Source organism: Centrocercus urophasianus, unplaced genomic scaffold, assembly GCF_019232065.1.
Source record: "Centrocercus urophasianus isolate 14NV4802_14NV808 unplaced genomic scaffold, USGS_Curo_1.0 seq_39, whole genome shotgun sequence".
NCBI classification, from domain to species: domain Eukaryota; kingdom Metazoa; phylum Chordata; class Aves; order Galliformes; family Phasianidae; genus Centrocercus; species Centrocercus urophasianus.
The window spans coordinates 3543106-3562147 of NW_024884966.1; the positions used below are offsets into that span (position 1 = coordinate 3543106).

A 19042-nucleotide genomic window follows, 5' to 3' on the forward strand; every position below is an offset into this window, starting at 1 on the left:
TTATCCCCATCCCTTTTTTCCTTCAGTATACATGCTCACCTCTAGGCAAACATTTGGGAAACATTATCTGTGAGCTCTCCCTAGTGCCAGAGGTCCCCAGCTCTCCGTGGAACATGATGGGAACAGCCACGGGGATGCCATCCGTGTGTCTCCTGTGGGTTTTTTGGGGTCCCTGCCCTTGCAGCAGCCCTCCATTGCCAGTAGCATCCTTACCCCTCCTGCCTGGAAGGAGGATGTCTAGGACCCGGGCGGTGTGGCTCCTCCCTTTCAGGTCTCTCCAGGGTTATTGCTTGGTGGGAGGTAGGTTCGGGGCTTGGTGGTATGAATGAAAGAGAGACAGGAAATCTGGACTGAAAAGCTCAAACTGGAATAGCTCGCCTGTCTCCAGGCAACAGGCCTGACGCAACCACTGGAAAAAAAAAAAAAAAAAAAAAAAACAATACCCCTAAATAAAAAAAAAAAAAAAAAAAAAAAAAAAAAAAACAACACAGAGAGAGAGATTTCTGAAGCGCGACAGGGAGGAGGATGAGACAGAGTCCTGAAGGCGCTGGTGACATCGCTCTGCAAATACCAAGTTGGAGCCCCACGGAGGAAGGAGGGAGGCAAGATGTCCGTGCAGCGCTCCTGCTGAGAGCCTCCCCGGTGAGTTGGGGTTGGAAGGGGATACCTGGCGTGGGAGCCTTGTGGAAATGGGGCTCGGCAAGGAGCAGGTCCTAAGGGAGAGAGTATCGTGGGGAGGGGGGGGGTAATGGGGACTCCAGCACGGTGATGGTGTCCATGCCTGCTCCCCTGTTGTGGGGCTGGGGACTCATTCCACTCATTCCAGCTTGGCCAAAATCCCTTGGAAACATCCAGACTGGTGGCACCCCGATGGTTGGGATGGGTAGAAATCACTGCAGTGCTTGCACCCCTCTTTGAAATGGGGATGTTGCTTGCAGCTGGGGAGAGGTGAGGGGCAACCTTCCAGGGAGGGGGAGGGATTTTTCTCCACGGGCTGTGGTGTAACAGAGAAGAGTCTGTCCCCGGCTCGGGACAATCACCTGTTGCTCCCTCTGTCCCCTCCCGGACATCTGCAAGAGCCCTGGAGGGGTTTGTGCAGCGCAGACATCATGGGATGGAGCCTGCTGGCCTCGCAGGGCGTCACTACCTGCAGGTTTTAAGGCAGGCACGGCGCTGAGCAGGGTGGGTTTCCACCTGCTGAGGACTGACCAGATCAGACTGAGAAAAAAAAAAAAAGAAAACAACCCCAAAAAAATCACCCAGAACTTCTACAGAGCCCTCTAATTAGCTCGGGGCTAATTGCTAAAATGAATGATCAGCCTGCACCCCTACCAGCGCCGGCACAAAAGCACCCTGCTCCCAGCCCCAGTGCAGAGCTGGAGGACCCCTCCCTATTTCCCCACCATGCTCCCTGCATTATTCACCGCCGCTTTGCCCCTCGAAGCTTTCCCACATTGGGAACCTTGGTGGAAAGAGGGGGAAAATGAATAAAAACCGAGCGCCTTGTTGGCAGTGAGGGGCTGTGTCTGGCTTTGTCTGCCCAAATCTGATGGATTCCCCACTACTCAGTGGGAACGAGACGTGGGTTTCCCTCCCCCAGCCATCATTTTGGTTCCATGGCTGTTATTTGCGTGCCGTGTCCCCTCTGCATCCCTGTGCCCATTCCGGGGGATCTGAATGGTGCATAAATAAAACAGAAAGGGAAGGAGCTCACAACAGCCCCGCAGCCATTCAGGTTTGAAAAATGTAGCAGAAATACTGCAGGAAAAAAAAAAAAAAAAAGAAGTATGTATTTATAAAAATCAACCTGAGAGTAATTCATCTTTTCGGAGGGGAGGGAGCAGGGATCTGTTTGTGAGCAACTTGCCTTAAATGAGATATTGAACAGTAATGTGGGGATCAGCGCTGGTAATGCTGGGGAGGAGCAGGTCTGAGAGCAGTGCTTGTTGGCTGCCGAGGCAGTAATTGGATGGGACAGGCGGCGTGTAGAGGGGATTAAGGGGTCGTGGGGGCTGATCCTGCCCCTGATCGCTTTAATTTGGAGCTGGAACTGGCACTTGCTTCTGCAGGGGAAGCTCAGTGCTGGGCAGAATGAAGGCAGGAGAAAGGTTTGTTGTTTCTTACCAGGAATGTACCCTTCTGCAGCTGCCTTCGTGCTGCATGAAGGGAAAAATAACTCCCTGTGGCAGCCCCCTGGGAAGGGAGCATTTCTCAGCCTGATCCAGCTCGTTCCCAAGGAGTCCTGGCTGTGCTGGCACAGAGGTCCCTGCCCTGCTCTTTTCATGGGTGAAACCCAGCAGGGTAGGGGGGTGGTGGGGAAAGTGAAGGAAGAAAGGGGTTCTGCCAAATCACTGGTCCTTTGGGGTCCTGCTGGGGAGCCAGGGTGAGGTCCCACATCCTGCTGGGACCTTGGGGCAGTGCCTGGAAGAGCGAGGCTTGCCCAACGCTTGCAAGAACATGGCTGTTGTGGATGGAGTATTTTCATCAAGGGCATGCAAAGTTGTCTTTTCTTCTACAGTCCAACCCCTTCTAATAACAATTATACCTTGCTTTATGTGGTGGGCTGAGAGGAGGCTCCCTCCATCCACTTTCTATGGAGCCTTCCTGGTCCCCCACTCATCACCAGAAGAATTCCTGATTTGCAGGAATGCCAAACATCTGGCAAAGCCTGGACCGTTTTCATGCTGGGTTTCCACCCAACCACTGGAAATCTGCTGATGGAGGGGAACTGGGCTGCTCAGAAGATGGGGCTGCCAGGACCCAACAGAGGCAGTCTCCATCCTGCTGCCTCAAAAGCAGCTGGCTGTGACTTGTGCAAGGAACGGGCTCAGAGGTAGACGGGTATGAAGGAACAGATGTACTTCTTGAAGCAGGTTCTGACACTGCCACTGAGGCTGGAGAGAAATGCCAGAGGGATAAGTGGTCCCCTCTTCTTATTTTCATCCATTTGTCAGGATTGGCTGCAGTCCCCCACTGCTTTCTCTCCTCTATTGCACCTGGGGGCTGTTTGGGCAGAAGGAGGTGAACCCTCACCGTGCTTCAGGCCACACATGTCTGGAAAAGCCCAGTCCTTCCCTCTTGCCCCCATGTATTTGCAAATGCCATGACTGCACCCTAAGGCTGAAATAACAGGATGGGCTGCTGTCCTGAGCATATGAGCTACTTGAGAGGGTTTGGGGGCATTGTTCACATACATAAATGCATAGGAACATCCAGTGCACTCAGAACACTATTAAGTCAGTATCCCAGACACAGCATGATGTAACTCTGAGATTGCACCTCTCAACCTTCAGTCAGCCTGGGCACAGAAAGCTGCTCAGCTCCCTGAGCTTGTGTCCTGCATTAGGTTAGAGGTGGGTCCATGTGTGAGAAGGGACACAGGTAACATTGCTATCCCTGCAAGTGTGGGGGATTCACCAGACCTGGAACTGTGCTCATGCTCCTGATGCCCAGCTTGGCCATTTGCCGGCTTCAGGATCAGGATGATCTTTGGGCTGCAGGCATCTTCTGGGAGGAGGGTGGCTGAAGGTCGCTTCAGGACAGGAAAGGAAGGCATCCTCTTCACCATCCCACTGCCAATCTGCTGCAGACCACAGGGAGGTCAGCCATCCCCATCTTTTTGCTGTTCCTCAACAGCTGGCTCTGCCCCCCTCCTCCTGCTCTATTCTTCATGAGGTTTCATCACCCACCAAGGATGGTGTTGGTTGGTGCAACTTCTACATAAGTTTTTCTTTCATAGGGTGAAGGGCTGAGTGTGTGGCTCATAAAGTGAAACCCATACAAACTCCAAGAGTAAATGGCTGCCAGCGATCTGGGGAACCTCATCCTAAACACCATGGGTCATACAGAGCATCCCTGCTCTGATAACAGTCAGAGTATGGACATCCAGATGGGAACAAGACACCTGAAGATGCTCTGTGTATCCCTGAAGATCCTCAGAGTTTGGCTCCTGAAGGCCAGTTGTGTGAGCTGCCTAACCAGTCAGAGGGATAAAAGGGGCTAAAGTGATTTTTGATGGTCATTAATAGTCCAAGCCCTGTTTGCCACATGCCAGAAGTGTTATCCATGGTCCTTGATGGCACTTCTTCATCCAGCTAAAGGACTTCTCTCAGCATGAGCTTTGTCACGCACTGAGCTGTGTTTTTATTCTCAAAGGAGATAAGCAGAGTAATGTAGACTCTTAAAATCACTGCTGCTCCTCTGCAATAAAAAATGGCATTACTGCAAGTTGATGTCCATCAGGAGTAGTGAAAGGAGCAGAATAATTTTTTCCCCATATCTATTTTACTGATGGCTTTATTTATCCTGCTTATTTTCCTCCAATTTTTATCCTGAGTATTTCTCCTTCTTTTTCTTCTTTCTTCCCCTAGACCCCTTGCTCCCTGACATGTGGCCTTCCAAAGCACTGCATGCCCTTATTTATGGCCCTAAATTGAGCAGGCTGTAAATGTGCAAGCAATGCTGCTTCCTGAAAGCCTCATTCAGAGCAGAGCAGGGCACAGAGAGTTGATGGGAAGGCAGAGGTGTATAAAATTTTTCAGGCACATAAAACTCCCACAGGCTGTAGCATCATTTTGTGAGGGTGGTGAGGCACTGGCACAGGTTGCCCAAGGAGGCTGTGGATGCCCCATCCCTGCAGGCATTCAAGGCCAGGCTGGATGTGGCTCTGGGCAGCCTGGTGGTGCTGGTTGGTGACCTGCACACAGCAGGGGGTTGGAACTGGATGAGCACTGTGGACCTTTTCAACCCAGGCCATCTATCATTCTATGATTCTATGACTTGGTTTCTTAGAGTACAGGACTGCCCAAGGACATTGTGAGGTGTGTCAGGTGTGGGAGAGGGAAGGGTTTGCTCTGCTGACTTGCAAAGGTGTAAAAGCCAGGCCTGAAGGCATGCTTGCTCAGTGAGATTTGGCACGATGGGACTTCACACCCCATCCAGATGACAGTCCTGTTATTTCTCCATCCCATTTGCACACTACTGCTAATCCCTTTGCACGGCAGCTTACCAAGTGGCTCAGTGAAGCTGACTTTTCCATGGAAGCCTGACCCAAGAAGGAGATGAAAGGCATTCTGTTGACCTGGTGAACTGATGTGTCCTGTACGTTCAGGTTTGACAGCTTTCATGAAAGGAAAGGGGGAAACCTGTTGGGTTTTGGTCACCATTTTGGTGCCAACTTCTTGTTACCCCTAATTTGGTACAGCACGAACCAACAGAGTGCAGTTGTGATAAAGAAGACAAATCAAGGGTTAACCACTCCAGGTCTTTTTCTTGTGAGGAAAGTGAGCCTGGAGGTCAGGTTTGTTCCTGGGAATTAGCTAGCACTGGGGCAGCAGGCAGGTTTGGATTACACACAGACATTTTTCACATGTACAAATTTCAGAGCTCTCTTTCTGCAGCAGGTCTTTCAATCAAGTCCGAGATATCAATATGAAATTTGAGGCAGCTCTTTTGTGCCTGTTTTCAGTTTGGAGAAGCTGGAGGACAGATGTGCCTGTCTGGGGTCTGTCCACTGAATTATGAGAAGTTTCATATTGCACATGGGAGGTGTAAGGTGGGCTGTAATGGTGCATAAGTATCCAATCCCTCAGCAGGCAACACAAGCTGCTGGTTTGTACTGGAGACGCAAGATGAAAGAGTTTGTGGACCCTCTACTTTGATGTTGTGATGTTTGACAATGTCAGCCTTACAGTAAGAATATTATCTGCGTTAAGGAGAACCAAATCCAGCAGCCTGGCGTGTTCAGCTTTTGGAAAGCTGGATTCAGCCACAGCTAGCAATCACCAACCCACCAGAGGGAAAAACGCTTGGTTACTTAATGGAATCATAGAATCACAGAATGGCTTGGGCTGGAAGGGACCCCAAAGATCATGAAGCTCCAACCCCCCTGCCACATGCAGGGCCACCAAGCTCCACATTTAATAGTAGGCCAGGCTGCCCAGGGCCCCATCCAACCTGGTTAAGGTCTCCGAACTCATTAGGTGCTACCCTTTATTGACTTTGATGGGCTAGAATGCAGTGCTGGAGCAAAATCTGTCAGTGTGCTTTCAGCTCAGCGCACAAGCTAGTGCACGTCCTGACTCTCTGAATGGGCAGCCCTTTTCTTGCCCCTCCCTGCAATTTATTTTTCAGCAGAAGAAAGAAAATTGTGCTGCTCCAGGCATGAGAGCTCTTGGCTTCAAACTGGTGTAGTATCTGGGCTTGCTCCCACTCACCGTAAAACCCTCATTAACATAAATAGGAGCAGGAACAAGACCACAACATGAGTAATTCTCCACCCCCAGACTGTCTGTGTGTATATTATCAACTACTCATTCAGCCCATGTGCCTCCACACAATTGTGGGATAAATCTTGCTCACTGTTGGTGTTTATTTTAAATTGAATCTTCTTTCTGAAAAGGTTCGAGAGGCATAATTATGGTCTGGGTTTCAGAGCTGCACACGTCTTTGTGGGCACACATAGCAGGGAGGAGAATGGCTGAGTTAACTCGTATCGCTGTGTTTTAGTGCATCCAGCTAGAAACTGCGTATCCTGGCTGGTCTTTCTGGGCATATTACCAGGCAGGCAGAAAGTATTTTGTTTTGTGTTTGACATGTAGACGAGAGCTCTGGATCTATTCCTAGCTCAGCTGCAGATGAATATATGACCTTGAGAATGTCTCTTATCTGATCCCACCTGAAATGTATGCAGCAGCTGCCTGAGTTTAACTCCCACAGAGGTATTCAAGTCCTGGCTTTGGCCCAAGCTAGCTGACCCTCTCCCAAACACTACAGAGTTGCAATTTGGAAGTTAGCACGGGTGATGGACCATTTCCAATTGGTATACTGGGGATAGTCAGAGATGGAAACCACAAGTCCAGATTTCCATGAGAGTAAGCATCTGAGCCCATCCACACCAATGTCCCAGTTACTCCCAAAACTGGCCAGGGGCCGTGCTCCTGCCCCAGGCTCACTGGATGGGTGGAATCTGATTCCCATGGCTAGAGGCTGGTGTCCTTAGCAAGCCTAAATCTAAACCCAAATCTGTGAAATTGAGCAAGAAAATAAATAAATAAGTAAACACATAAACAAGTGAAGGCATTTTTCCAGCTCTCCCTTTGGCTCAAACTCCTGGGAGAAGTTTATGTTGCCTTACTTTATCTGTCCCTATCTTGCATAAGTGAAAAGAAATAGGACTGCCAGCAGGACACCCCATCACCCAGCAATAGCCACTGCTGGCTCCAGAGGACATTGGGCAGTATGATTTGTCCTCAGAAGGGTGTGTGAATGTGTCCTGGCCTCATTGGCAACCTTTTCACAGCCCCTTAAGTATTGGAGATGTAGGTAACCAGAGCTCCACTAAGAGCTGGAGCCTGTCTGTTCCTGCCCACAAAGCAGATAGCTGAGATGAGGTAACACACCTTGGCACTGTGCCTTTCCCAAAGCCAGTGCTCTGCAAGAGCTGTCTCTCCCTTCTTGCTCCCTTTTCCTTTTAAAAGTGGAAAACAATCCTCTGTTTTTCTTCTAGGTATTCACACAGGTTTGGTGTGGGGCTTGAGCAGGAGCTCTCATCCAAGACCTGGCCATTAGGGCATCCTACCCCACCTCCGACCCTTGTGATCCCACCCCATGCCGTTTGACCCCCAGGGAGAATGTCCCTACCTAAAATCCAGATAGAAGAGGCCCTGGACAGAACAGATGCTGGCACTGGAAGTGCTGTTCCTCCTGATGATCACCTAAGGAGCCTCAAGGCCCTGACTGAGAAGCTGAGGCTGGAAACAAGACGCCCGTCCTACCTGGAGTGGAAGGCAAAGCTGGAGGAGCAGGCATGGAAGAGCCCCCAACCCGTTGGGGATGAGGAGGGGAACGAGGCCAAAAAGGGTACAGAGGACACTGTCCCTCTAAGAAATGTGCAGCTGCATCTCAACGGGAGCCCTGCCCAGGACAAGGTGACACTTACCTCAGGGAAAATTGGCGACTTTGAGAGCATCGATGAAGCTTTGACGTGGCTCAGGAAGGAACTGGTAAGTGGTTTCCTGTCCCAGATAGATAGCACTCTTTTTCAAGAGAAAAATGAAGGAAATGAGTAGCTCCTTGTTCCCACCTGCCTTCTATACCTGGTGGAAAGGCAACCATTAGTCACTGCAGCTGCTGTGGGGGGCTGTGGGGAAGGGAAAGGTGAATGACAGCATCTATTGCCTCAGAGAAGAAGCTGGGCCAACCTCACTGTCCTTGCTGGGATCCCAAATGCTCAGGAAATACTGTAGCTTTTATTAGCTGAGATTTTCAGCAGTTTGCTTCTTCTGCTTCTCTAATCACACGTCAACACTCATGTGAATACAGAAGGTGTGACACATGGATGTAGCTGCTGCAATAGCCCTTCTCTGATGGGGTTCAGGAAGGGATGTTACACCAAGGCTGTAGAAAGGAATGTGCCTAGCAAGACCTGTCCCCTAGATTTACCCTTGCTTCTTGAGGCTGTCAGTATCATCAGTGGGATACTGTCTGCAGAATGCTGCATTTGACAAGCATCTGCTAATATAATCTCCAAATGATTGCCTATTTCCCTCTTTTTGGCTCTTTTCCTTTTTTTTTTTTTTTTTCAACTCATAACTTCCTATGAGATTTTGGGGCAACCTGCTTCTCCCAGGTTATTTCTGCCCTGCCCTCAGTGCTTCTTTTTGTTTCACATTACTCAGTAACATCTAGGAAAGCATATTTTCCTTCCCCTGCTGCATGTACAATGCCAGAGCCTGATCTCAGACCCCTCCTCAGCCAACTCTTACAAGTTTGTCTCCTTCATTAGGCTCTGGTTGATATTTCTGTCAGCCCTTCCTATCAGACAGGCACACCATCTTACATAAATCCCTATTTATGGTAGTTAAAAACTGATAGATTGAAGGACTGGAGACCTTCTATCTCTCCAAAGCAAGGAGGTGGCCGGTGGCTTTCTGAGGGGACATGGCCAACACGGGGGCCAGAGCCATACAGCCTTCACTGCCCTGGCTCCATGCAGTTCAAGGGCAATCAAAAATGCTGTTAACTGTGATTCAAGGAGAAGAAAACAAGACATAAATGCTACATATACCCTAGGAAAATAAACAGAGCTAGGGCACAGACACTAGAAGAAGCTCAACTTTGACGTGTTGCATTGCTGTCAGGATCTTCATAGCACTGCCCCAAGCTGTTCCCAGCCCAGTTTGGGAATCTGGGGACATTTCCCAGGAAGAAGCATAGATGCATCCTTCATGGAGTCCAGAGGAGGTCAGTAGGATAGACAGCCCAACTGGAGCAGCCATTTTCAGGCTGGAGAATAGACAGGTGGGCACTTCACACGCATAGGAACAAGAGACTGAGACTTCACTTCCCACGATCCTTCCCTTCTAGAATGAAAATGAAAATAGAATGAAATTATTTGGCTCATGTAACTGGAAACTGGCTATAATGGATATCACGTGACTCTGTTGCCTAATTAGATGTTTGCCTGTGATTGCCAATAGCGGTTGCAGTTGTTTGGAGAGAAGCAATCTTTGCAGCATAGTCCCCAAGGACTGGGAAAGCATGTGGGCTTCAGATCACAGAATCACCAAGGTTGGAAAAGACCTACAAGATCATCTAGCCCAACCGTCCACCTACCACCAGTAGTTCTCACTCAACCATGTCCCTCAGCACAAAATCCAGATGTTCCTTGAGCACCTCCAGGGTCGGTGACTCCACCACCTCTCTGGGCAGCCCATTCCAGCACCTGACCACTCTTTCAGAGAAGTAGTATTTCCTAACATCCAGCCTGAATTTCCCCTGGTGAAACTTGAGGCCAGATACACCTGGGGACATGTTCCTGTGCAAGGGCTTTGGTTTTGATAAATACTGAAAGTCTCTGAAGAAAACTTCCCATGCAAAACGTTTTTTAAACACATCTGTGAGTTCTGCTCCAAAGAATGTTTATTTGACAAATTTTTGTTGCTCTCGCTGTTTTTGCCGAGATCTCTAAAGTACTTACTGACAGAAATGGTCCTGGATGTCAGTTTTGGTGGTCGGGATGTTTCTCAGGACCGTGGCTTTTGGAAGACAAAAGCAGAACTTCAGGAATCCTGGAATATAACAAAGCGTTCTGAGTCGATCTCACTGTTTTAGGATGAGAGGTGATGGCCTTAAATTGCACCAGGGGAGGCCCAGGCTGGATATTGGGAACAATTTCTTCTTCAGAAGAGTGGTGCTTCATTAGCACAGGCTGCCCAGAGAGGTGGAGGGATCACCATCCTTGGAAGTGTTCAACAAGTATATACACATCATCAAGAGATGTGGCACTGAGTGACATGATCAGTGGACATGGTAAATATGGATTGAGATTGGACTGCATGATCTTAGAGGTCTTTTCCAACCTGGATGATTCTATGGTTCTATGATTCCCACTCAGGGCTCTGGAGAGAAATCAGCTCCTAATCTCAGCCCTGAACCCAGGTCCATGCTTGCATCTGTGATGAATTCTCACATTCACAGAGGACTAGATGTAAAACCCAAGTCTCAAAATGCCTGGAGACAGGAAGGGACAGATTTTTCCTTCTTAGAGTCACAGTGTGTAAAGCGTTTGCTTTGTTCTTTGGTCTTCTGCCAAAAGTATAAATTGTCTTAGAGTCCAATTCTACCCTTTAGACTGGGGTGTGGTACATCAAACATCATCTGATGAGAATCTAAAGTTTAAATTAAGGAAGAAAAAGGGCAAAGTAAACCCTATTTTTTCCTCACTTTCCATTTTCCTCTGTCTTAATTATACCAGTCTTTGCTGGATTTGGACGTGACTCATGTAATTTAGAACAATTTCCCCAAAAGAGGGAGCATGTATTTGACTGACCACATAGTTGAACAGCTATGTTGGAGGCAGTGCTGTTGGTCAGAGCTGCCAGCGAGGCCATCGTTTCACAGAGTGCTGGAACAAAAAGACACATTTCACATTACATCTCAAGAGTGAAAAGAATTTTCTTTTTTGTATATTAACAAGCTTCCATTCATCACAACCAGGATTTTTCCTTGTTTACTACCATTTCATGATAATAAGGCAAACAGGAAGGTTCAGAGCAGGATATGGTTGTTTGAGTTTCTACATATACTTAAGGCAGGATCATGGAATCCTAGAATGCTAGAATGCTAGAATGCTAGAATCATAGAATCATAGAATCATAGAATCCTAGAATGGCTTGGCTTGGAAGGGACCTCAAAAATCATCTACTTTCAAGCCCCTGCTGTGGACAGAGTTGCCAACCACTAGATCAGAGACAAGGATCCAAGACCAGAAAGGCCAGGAAGGGCTCCAGTACCCATCCATTTGCTATGGTCACCCTAATTGGGAAATAAATCCTTCCAGTTTTCCTTAATGTAAGAGAGGAAAGATGAAGGAGGCCAGGGCTTGGTGGCTGTGCTGTGCTTTGGCTTTCCTTGCTCTACTATTACAGACACAGCCCATGTGAATAACTGGGCAGCTTTTTGAAGAGCATCCAAAAATGATCCAGTAGTCATAGCTGGGGTGAAATCTGCTTCTGCCGTGCTGCTTTCCATCACAGGATGAATTCTTCCCATTTTATGCAGTCCTCCAAGAGAAGGCAAATTAGTGTATGTAGGATTCATCTACCTAACGGAAGGGCAAAAGCTGCTGCATGTCCAGAAAAAAAGTGGACCAGCAGCCTGTGCTCTTGGAATGCAGCAGTGCAGGATGTACATCTCCATCACTCACACTGTGCAATCCTGTCTCAGCTACAAGCACATTTAGGCAGGGTTGGTTCACTAGCACGGCCCCAGCATGGTTCTGGCTTGTACCAGTTAGCACTCTGCCAAACAGCTAGAGCTTCAGGAGTTTGCACATGCTCCCAATAAGCAGTTTGTATTAGATCACACAATTCTGGAAGCAAAGTGAATTTAATGTGTATACCCATATTTCCACTTAGCAGAATAGGCCATAAGAATTGGCCATACGAATTAAAGCTACCTGCTAAATCTGAAGCATTACTCCCAGTTCACAAAATGAGTGTCATCCCATGCTGCAGGGAATTTGCATCCATGTGTCCAGAATCTGCTCAGGTTCAGGTTCAGCCAGGTTCAGGCTCCTCCCATTCAGAAGCAAAGTGAGGGACAAACCCAAGGTCTTACTGAGCATCTGCTGCTCTTGGTCCTTCTCCCCAGGTGACCCATCTCAGTGCCCAATACTGCCATTTGCACACAAAGATCTGGCCCTGGTATATAAGACTGAATATGCCCACTGAGCTCCAGCCAGCCCCATCAGCTGGCACCTGCTGGGAATCTGGCTCTGAGAAGCTGATTTATTCGGACATGCAAATTCCTGCTCTTGTTTTTGTGCTGAGAGGCTCTGTGTAGGTGTATGAGCAAATTGCAGTACTCAGCATGTGTTGAACTGCCTGAAGGCTGGAACAGTTCCCTTCCTGCCTCCTGTCTCTTCTTTGCCCTCTTTGCCTTTCTCATGTCAAATGTGGCTGCTTTTCATCAGTGCTGAAATAGTTCCAAACTAAAGGAGGGGAGATTTATATTGGATATAAGGAAGAAGTTATTTACAATACGGGCAGTGAGGCACTGGCACAGGTTGCACAGAGAGGTGGTTGTTGCCCCATCCCTGCAGACAGCCAAGGTCAGGGGATGGGCTCTGAGCACTGATGGAGCTGTGGGTGTCCCTGTTCAGTGCAGGGAATGGGACAGATGGCCTTGAAGGATCCCTCCCAACTCAAATCATCCTATGAACAATATTTTGCTGGTCAGACAGACAGAATAGCCACATTGAAGTGCAGAGGTGACTGGACTGGTGGAAGACTAAACCTGAGAGTGGCTGAATTCCCAACGGATTTCTTCCAATGGATTGAGCAAATGTTATTTGATCCTAATAAAACCGCCAACAAGGATGGCATAGACTCTAATGACTATCACTGTCTCCATTTCAGACCAATTTGCTTTCCCCATCAGGAGCAACATGACTTGTCAGCATGGTCCAGATATTATTCTGAGTTTTGACATCAATATTAGTTGAACAAGAGCTTTTAAGAGAGATTTTAAACAACAGGGTGACACCCACAGTGTCATCATGAGCTTCGTTGCTGAAGCAATGATTAGGTGCCTTGTTTCAGACTGTGGGTTGCACCACAAGGGCGTGAGCATCCAAAATTAGCCACAGCAGAGTGTCATCTGAGCACCTTTGAAGATGAAGCCTCAAATCTAAACACAGACCTAACCAATTTCTCTGAAGTGTTTTGGCAAGGGTTTAATGACCGGCCTCTGCTCAAATCCAAGTGGTTGCACCCAACTGGGAAGGCACCACTTCACCTTTCATTTTCTTTTGATCTTTTGGATCCATGGAAGCAACCCTTTCTCCACTGATCACTACCCTGAGCTTCAGGTTGGGAACCTGTCCACAGGACACTTCTGTCTTGGGAAAAGGTGCCAAGGAGCTCCATGACACCTCCATACCCTGGAATGGTCTCTGTTGCTATTTCCCTCCATAGCAGCACAGCAGGAGGTGGACTAATGGCAGTGGGAACACTGATAGTGTCTGCGACCATACAGACAGCCCATGGTTAGAGACAAACTTGGAGATAAACCTAGACTGCATCCTGAGCTGCAGCTGAATATTTGGGGTAAGCCACCTAGACTGGACAAAAGCCAAGGACGCATCCAAAATATTCCCTCCCTCCCTCATTTTAAACATTCCTGGAAGACTCAGAGGCCCAACCCAAACAGAAAATCCTTCCTAAGACTCGCTCATTCAGATATCTGTGGTTTTGTGATTCAATTTGCTGGTTGTAGCCGGTCCTCTGCCAGGGAGGGCTTGGGTTTGGTTCCCTTTCCCAGACCCACACAGCTCTTCGCCTGCTGGAGCTGGGCCGGAAAGAGGCAGGGAACATTGTTAAAAAGTGGTTTGTGCAAGCAAGAAATACGTGAGATTGCTTCTGCACTTGGCATGCAAAACTTGGAAACGATGCATGGCTGCTGCTGGGTCTGCCCTGTGGATTCCTAGGGGACACTGCAGAGTGTGTGGGATCTGTTGTCGTCCCATTGAGTTGCATTATAGTAGCTGTCCCTGTGGGTGAGCTGCTTAAACCAAAAACCCTAGCTAGCTGTGATGCAGCCCCTGTAATCCCATTAAGTCTTTCCAGGAAGCTTTTGGAGCTTGCTGATCTAGCAGTTCTCCTCTTTGAAAGAGGATTTCTAGTGATGGCTTGGTCCTCAGTGTGGGACATCTTACGTGTCTCTAATACTCACGAGAAGCTTGTAGGAAAAGGCAGGAGAATTGGTATTTCTGGGTTCTGATCCAGATCCTGCTAAGATTTTGGGTGTTTGTGAACAAAACACATCACTTTCCTGTGGACTGCCCAGTCCTGTCCATCATCACCTCCTCAGACAAGGCAAATCCTGTATCTCCTGGTGGTAATCTTTTAGTAACTCATTACAGTACGTTATTCCTCATCCATCCTCCTTGCTTTCCTGGAGGGCAAAAAGGGACTTTTTCTCCCTGAGAAATCAACATATCTGACATCTTTTGCCCTGCTCCCCCACTGATCCCCAGAGCATAGCAAGGGCTTGTCTAGGACAAGAAATGATCAATGTAGGTGGGTGCAGATTTTGCCCCCCACACCTCTCCCCCTCCTATACAGGAGGACTTGTGGTTGGCATGGCAGTGGGAGATACCATTTCCATAAACACCAGGGTATGGTGGAGGAAGTGAATGAAGACTGCAGATGGAGCACTGGAGGACAAAACTGGGATCTAACACCAACAGCCCAAGCAGCTTCGTCTGTGAACTTGCATAAAAGCAAAATGTTTTCTTAGAAAAGCAGAGAAAGAAAGAACTGGTTCAGAAACATGGCTTGTAGGGGGGAAATAGCAATCTTCATTTATGCCTTTCCATAATGGCCTCTTAATTAATTTTTAAACCCTTTTCATATTTTTTTTATCCCATGTTCATCAAAACCTTTCATGAAAGCATTTGTTGATGTTTCTTACATAGCTTGATCAACTGACAAGAAACACTGACCAAAGGTTAGCTCAATAATATCCGTGATCACCTTCCTGATAAAATGTCAAGTTGCAGAGCTCATTGTGAAACAGGGGAAAATATCATGAGTATGAACATTTTTTCATTGCAACTCACGTGGGGGAAGAAAAGCTCCCTGAGTGGCGTTGCTCTGCTCAGTGCAAGGAAATAGTGGTTTTCAGAGCACAGTAAATTGCCCCAGCCATGACAACCATTCAAAGGGAAGTTCAGGGTGAAATTTATACAAAACTAACTGAAACTTCTGCAGGCAACAGAGCTGGAGTCCAGTTGCTGGCTGAGAGCACCAGGCGAGGTCCTCCATGGTGTCTCCATGGTGCAGGAGAGAGAAGAGCCTTGCTTGGCTTGGATTGACGTCCATTACTAACGTCAGCTCTTGGCTTGAGCTCTGAGGATTGCAAAGGGCTTCCCAACAGCTGCAGAAAACACCTGGAGCAGAGCCAAGCTCTTCCCTATGAGCCTTTCAACCTCCTAAAGCTTCACCTTGCTGTGAGACTGGCGGTGCTGCAAAGGCCAATCCTGATCTCTTTGAAGGCATTGCCTGGAGCAGGAGGGATTGTGCCACAAACCAAAGCAATGGCAGTGCTACCCTGGTTGATAGCCTGGTTGCAGCATCCCCCACTTCATGTATCACAAAGACCTTGTGTAGAAACACCAGGGCCACCTGTGGAGCATCCTGATGTGAATTTTACCTCCTCCTTTCCTCTCTGCAGTTTCATGTTCCAGCCACCAACCAGGAATAAAATTACCTCTCACTCCTATTTCTGAACTTCTCATTCAGACCACAGGGAGCCAAGAAACCAGTGATCCAAAGCTGTCCCAGTGCCTCAGCAACCTTATTGTAAAATTTTCCTTATATCCAATCTAAATTTCTCCTCTTTTAGTTTGAAACCATTTCCCCTTATCTCATCACAACAGACCCTGCTAAAGAATCTGTCCCTTCTTCCTCACAGCCCCCCTCGAGATATTGAAAGGCTGCAGAGCATCTCATGCACAGGGATGTTGCTGAGGACTGCACATATCTATTGGGAGGAGAAAATAAAGACAAAAACAGGAGCCTTGGTACATCAGTGTTTTTTTTTCAGCCTGTAATGCTCCCTCCATGTTTCCAAGAGTTAAAGACTGATTCAAGCCACAGGGTTCACCCTGATCTGTTTGGCTTCTTTCCCAGCACTCCGTTTTCTCTGTGGCTTTTGTGGTTTGTTGCTGTTCTGCGAGGAGGGATGTGGGGTGAGAAGTGGGTTTTGACTTCTTGGCATCGGCTCTTTGACTGCTGCTTCTGCTTTCCAGATGAGGGCTGATGCTCACCATGAATCTTGCCAGGTGTTCACCTCCTCCCTTTGCCTCTCCCAGTGTCCTGTGACAATTTTCTGCTCAGTTATAAGCTGGAATTTAAAACAGTAATAATAATAATACATCCATTTCTTTTCATCACTTAAGTCTTCCACCTTTCAGAGTTAGACGCCAGGGGAGAATAAACCTTATGAAACACTGAGCCCATGGGATAGATATTCTCCTTCCCATGGGAAACACAGAGGCCCCATCCCAAGATCTGTGTGCAATCAGAGAGATGAGCCACAGGGGATGCTGACAGCCATGTTCCCTTCTGCCATGAACCAGCCTGGATTTACACAGGCTGGAAATCTGTGCCAAGTAGTTGGGAATCTGTTCTCTGGGGTCTTTTAATTGGTTCTTTCCACCTCTAATTGCTACTTCTCACCCTGTGGCTGCTCCCTTGTGAGCAAAATTAATTTGGGCTTTGTTTAAGGTTGAGATGGAGGCTCTGAAGCTTTCACTGACTGATATCCCATTCAACAGCCTTGGCATGGCTGGATTTAACTCCCAGTGCTCCTGGAAATCTGACCAAGCACAGACTGCTAATGCTAAAGATTCATCATCCTGACCTGAGATGCACTGCAGGGAATTCTCTAGCCTCCCTCCCAGCTCTTTGCATCTCTATCAAAGCTACATTTCTCATGACTTGCTGCAGCCTCCAGCAAGGACCGCTACGAGGAACGCATCTGCTGCGCCTTTGCTGATCCTCTCTTCCCTCCCCCCTCTCTGTCGTGTGTTCCAGGCAGAAATGCGCCTGCAGGACCAGCAGCTGGCCAGGCAGCTGATGCGCCTCCGCAGCGACATCAACAAGCTGAAGATCGAGCAGACCTGCCACCTCCACCAGCGCATGCTCAACGACGCCACGTATGAGCTGGAGGAGAGGGACGAGCTGGCGGATCTCTTCTGTGATTTCCCCCTTGTCAACTCCTTCAGCCTCTCCACGCCTCTCAAGCTCATCGGGGTCACCAAGATGAACATCAACTCGCGCCGGTTCTCGCTGTGCTGAAGAGGGAAGGATGAGGGAGAAAGAGAGAGGTTTGGGCTCTCTCTGCCTAATGGCTGGGCACAAAGAGGCCTCGGAGGGGCAGAGGGATCAGGAGCAAATGGGGAACCCACCGCTGGTCTTGGTGGCAGGGCAAGGCAGCAGAATATGGCACCAGGATGGCTCAGAGATGCCCATTGGGAAGAGAGGACCTGCAGGAAGCACGGAGAGCATCTGAGCCCAGCGGTTGCTCTTAGCCTGTTCTTTTGCAAAGCTCCTTCTCCCCTTTATCCTCTCCCTGCAGTAAAAAAGGTGGATGCATCTCTAGTGCGGTTGGTTGTACTCAGAAGTCCAAGGGGAGGTTTAAAGATCAGCCAAAAAGCAAGGGAAAAACCCCCCTTCCCTTTTCTTTTATCTTCTCCCAGGCTAGAGCTGTGGCTTCAGAAAATACCTCTCTCTTCCCTAGATGTTTCCTCAGATCTCCATCTTCTGCCTCTGCTGCTCCGGGCAGGAGGTCTCTGGGGCTGCTTCAGGTGGAAAGATGGTTCCCAGTGGAAAGAATTCATCAAGTGAGGGACAGCGGGTTAAATGTATCCCCAAATGCGGTGAGAATGTGCTTTCTGGCTTGTTCTGTTGAGTCCAGTGTATTCTACCTTAATTTTGCCTGTGGTATCTATTATGGATGGATTGTGGACACATTTATGTAGCCTTTAGATGGACAGGAGTCACTTGTGTGCCCTAGAATTTATACCCAGAGCAATACATGTTCCTGATCTCATTGCCAGCCATGGCCACAAGGCAACCTGCGCCTAGCTCCAAAAGTGGTAAGATAATGGATGCAGTTTACACCGATGAAATCCTGTATCAAAGAAGTCATCTTAGGCTGACATTCCCCCAGAAGTAGCACCAGCAAATCCTGGATTGTCTGTAGCAACACACATCCATCAAAGAAAGGACATTCAAGAGGAGAAAAGGGACTTCTGCGTGATGAGCATCAAAGTGCAACCATAAAATTAAAGGGAGAAGTATTGCTGTGATGAGCTGCCATCAGCAGGCTTTAGACCTGTAGCAGACACATGGGATTCTCTCCCTACAGGCAGTGTGTGAGATGGATGCTGTACTTTCTTGCCTTTCTGTGCACACTGCTGCACACTATGCTGCAAGGCTAGGGACATGAGTGGTCTAGCCACAGCAGCCCTGGGACAACTGGCACCAAGATAGTCTGTCCAGAGGGTGTTTGGCTGTCTTTAGTCTTCAACATCTCTCAACCCATCAGCCCTGCTCTCTGCCAGAGCAGCTGAAAGTGACTGTTTCCACGCAGCACCAGCTAAAGCTCTGGAAATGAGCTGGATGTGTGAGCCAGTGCTGAGCTGGAAGCTGTGTGGCCATTTGGATGTGCCTCTGCCTGTACCTGGCCGTGTCCGTGAGCCATGTGTGTGCATCAGTAGTTGTGTGTGTGTGTTTGTGAGCCCAGAGGCTCACATCATGAAAGGGTTCATGGCCACCTGGGAACAGGGGCTGTTTTCAATGCCCTGTCTCCCGGGGCTCCATTGGATGTAACCCCACAGCGATTCCTCCCTTCCAGTTCATAACTCACAGGGTGACATTTCTTTCTGCTATGGAAGAAGATATTTGAAGGGCACCAGAGCTCTGTCTATACTAGTAAATTAAGCAGTGTTGTGCCTGAATGTTGAAACTTC

The 19042-nt window shown here is 48.4% G+C and overlaps 1 protein-coding gene across 1 annotated transcript; it reads left to right on the top strand.

Moving 5' to 3' along the window:
• The first annotated feature begins 7567 nt into the window (after nt 1–7567).
• On the top strand, nt 7568–17366 carry FAM167A (family with sequence similarity 167 member A). Its single transcript, XM_042832691.1, has 2 exons — nt 7568–8003; nt 17103–17366. The coding sequence occupies exons 1-2, from the start codon at nt 7632–7634 to the stop codon at nt 17364–17366; spliced, it is 636 nt and encodes a 211-aa protein (XP_042688625.1). The 5' UTR covers nt 7568–7631.
• Nucleotides 17367–19042: the final 1676 nt, after the last annotated feature.